This window comes from Phoca vitulina, unplaced genomic scaffold, assembly GCF_004348235.1.
Source record: "Phoca vitulina isolate PV1807 unplaced genomic scaffold, GSC_HSeal_1.0 scaffold85, whole genome shotgun sequence".
NCBI classification, from domain to species: Eukaryota; Metazoa; Chordata; class Mammalia; order Carnivora; family Phocidae; genus Phoca; species Phoca vitulina.
The window spans coordinates 510,011-512,954 of NW_022589788.1; the positions used below are offsets into that span (position 1 = coordinate 510,011).

Here is a 2,944-nt window from a genome sequence, read left to right on the forward strand (position 1 = left end):
TGGGGCCTCGGGGTGGGGCCGTGCGGTGGGGCCGCAGGGTGGAGCCTCGGGGTGGGGCCGCGGGGTGGGCCCGGGCAGTTCAGGACTCCCCACGCCCCAGGCTCCCGCAGGCTCCGGGGGTGCGCGGCCCAAGGTCTGGGAAACAGAGCAGGAAGGGTCAGGCCTCTGGGTGGCGGCCTGGGCCCTCCTCCCCGAAGAGCAGCCGCCTGCAGACTGGCGTCTTGTGGTCAGGGATGAGGCTGTGCACTGGCTCAAGAGCCACCTGGTGGAGGGCTCTCGTCCCCCACCTCCGTCACCCCCTCACCTCCGTCACCGTGTCCTGCGGGATGGTCGCGAAGTTGGGGGAGGAGAAGGTAAAGCCGCTGTCGGTCCCGGCGTCGTAGGGGTAAAGGTCCACAGCAACCTGCTCCCTCCAGCGGTCCCCATCGCACAGGTCCAGGCTGTCCACGCCCACAAACCAGTCTGGGCTGGGGACGATGCGGACCACAAAGGACACCTGGGGGGAGGGCGGGTGCTCAGCCCGGCAGCCGGCGGCCCAGCCCCTTCCCCCCACCGCTGCCTGGGCTCACCAGCGAGTGCCTCGAGTGGACCTCCAGCTCCGCGGACGTCTGCCCGGTGCCGCTGGGCACGGCGGGCGCCGAGAACACCTCGTGCACGCTCTGCAGCTTCTCCCCGGCCGCCTCCATCTCCCGCATCAGGGCCCAGGCCTCGCCCCGCTCAGCAAAGTCCCTGAGCCCGTCGCTGACGTACTGGTTCTTCCTCCACAAGCTGTAGTCGGAGCTGTGCGCTGCCCCTGCGCGCGAGGCCGGAGTGTGAGCCGCCGCGCGAGGGAGCGCACATCCCCGGCGCCCCGGGGGCAGGGCCCAAGCACAGCAGGACGTGCTCCGCAGATATTTCTGGCGCTGCAGGAAACTGGGATGAGCGTGCCTACCCTGCACACTGGGAAGTGTGGTGGAGCGCTTGAGGGGGGTGGTCACTGCCGGACCGGAGGGACCGGGCAGCGGGGCTGTACTTACCCAGCAGGGAGGACCACTGTGCGGGGGGTCGGAACAGGGGGTACTGCTTGGGGAAGGCTGTCTGGCTCCACTTGCCCGTGAAGGTGATGCTGTACTTGGCCAGGGGCTGGGCCGTGCAGACAGACTCTCCCCCCAGCGGCTGGCTGGCCACAGAGCCAAGTGTGGTCAGGAGGAGGGCCCAGAGGGCCCTGCCCCAGGTGGTGGTGTGACTTGGGGCTCCCATGACCTAGGAGCAGAGGGAGAGCTCCACCAGCTGGCACCCCTGGTCCTTGGGGGGGGAGGGGCAGGGGCCTCCCAGAGTGCGGCGCCCCCCACACATCCCTTTGCACTCCCACCTCCATCAGGCTCAGGCGGACCCCTGTCCTGCCCCCAAAAGCCAAGCCGTGTCAGGTTACACTTGGATCCCAAGCCCAGCAGATTCGGAGCCCTGGCTTGGTCTCAGCCGTGCCCGGGGCAGCATCCCTGAGTCCCAGGAACCTGGAGGGTACACTTCAGCCTCGCTGTGCTCGGGATGACACGAGCAAACGCAGGCCTCCCTCTTGGGGTGCTGTGGGCTGCTGGGCCCGGGAAAGTGCCAGGAGGCCCAGCGCCTCCAGATGGGGACAGGGGCGCACACGCGTACTCACCCAGCAGGAGCGGCAGGAGGGCTGGCAGCTGGGCTGTGGGCGGCAGATGGTCCCCGAGGGAGCCCAGAGCTCCAATTTACGCCCAGGACAGCCCCCCGGCCGGCCACGGCCGCTGCAGAGAGCCGAAGCTCGGACGGGGAGAGGGAGAGAAGGGGCTCCTCCAGTGCGGTCCGCCCTCGCTCTGCGAGCAGATGCTTCTCTGGCGCTGAGGTCACTCTCCTCCCTCGGGCGCCTGCCACTTGCCGCACCCCTTTCTTTGTCTTTCCCTCCCGCCTCCCCGCCCTCGGCTCCTCTCCCTGCCGCTCCCCCTTCCCAACAAACCCGTCTTAGTGTCTCCCAGGAGGTACTGTCGCAGTCTCGGCTGGGAGGGGAGCTGGCCTGGGGAGCGCCAGCGTGTTACACCCTCCGGGCAGGGTGGGACCCCAGGGGCCACATTCCTGGCCTGACGCTAGTCCAAGTGTTGGAGAGGAGCTGGAGAAGTGGGGGCTCCCAGTTCAGGCATCCCTGGCCTTGGGGAGCTGGGTTTTTGCACACACAGCCTGTCAGCGTGCACAGAGCCGCCGTCCACAGGGCTGGCCAGGGCACCCCTAGAGGGGAGCCAGAACCACTCGGGTAGAGTTGTCCCTGCTCCAGAAAGGCTCACTGGGACAGGGAGGTGGCCCAGGGCCCCCACCCCACTTCCCTCCGTGGGGTAGAGCTCCATGGACACCTGGCACGCAGGGGGACACGACCAAAGCTGGTCACTGCTCACGGTCACGAAAATATTTCTAGAACCCTAATCATGGGGTCTGGGAACAGAAAGGAAGCTCTTACTTATCAGAACTGCCCAGGGAGCTTTCAAGCTTAAACAGAAAGCATTATGATTTTTGGAACTGTTAACATTCCAGAGGCGGTTGGGGGGGTGGGGCGGGAGGAGAGGGACAGAATAAATAGAATCAACAGGAATAGAACGCACACAAAAACGAATGACCTGAGCTGTATTTCAAATACATCCCACAGGCCGCAAGAGCAGCCTGCCTGCATAGCCATATAGACGGCAGGTCCTCAGGCTGAGCACATCCTCACTCGGGGTTTTCAAACTTTTTGGTCTCAGGACCCCCGACACCCTTAGAAATCATTGAGAGCCCCAAAGAGCTTTCGTGTGTGTGGATTACAGCTGTCAGTACTTACCGTATTTGAGATCCTAACAGAAACGTTCAGAATACGTATTAACTCACTTACAAATGAAAATACGTTCACATAAATAGCATAATGTTTCATGAAAAACAACTATATTTTTCAAAAAAGAGTGGTCTGGTTCTA

General features: G+C 64.0%; 1 protein-coding gene across 1 annotated transcript in view; it reads right to left on the reverse strand.

Annotated features, from left to right (window-relative positions):
- The window catches only part of SPON2 (spondin 2), a 3,982-nt gene extending 2,107 nt beyond the window's left edge, over positions 1–1,875 (reverse strand). The window contains exons 1-4 of the mRNA XM_032395542.1: positions 1,643–1,875; positions 1,017–1,242; positions 570–793; positions 305–496 (exon numbers count right to left, since the gene is read on the reverse strand). Of these exons, the coding sequence (XP_032251433.1) occupies positions 305–496; positions 570–793; positions 1,017–1,239 (639 nt within the window). The 5' untranslated portion in view covers positions 1,240–1,242; positions 1,643–1,875. The remainder of the gene's footprint in view (positions 1–304; positions 497–569; positions 794–1,016; positions 1,243–1,642) is intronic.
- Positions 1,876–2,944: the final 1,069 nt, after the last annotated feature.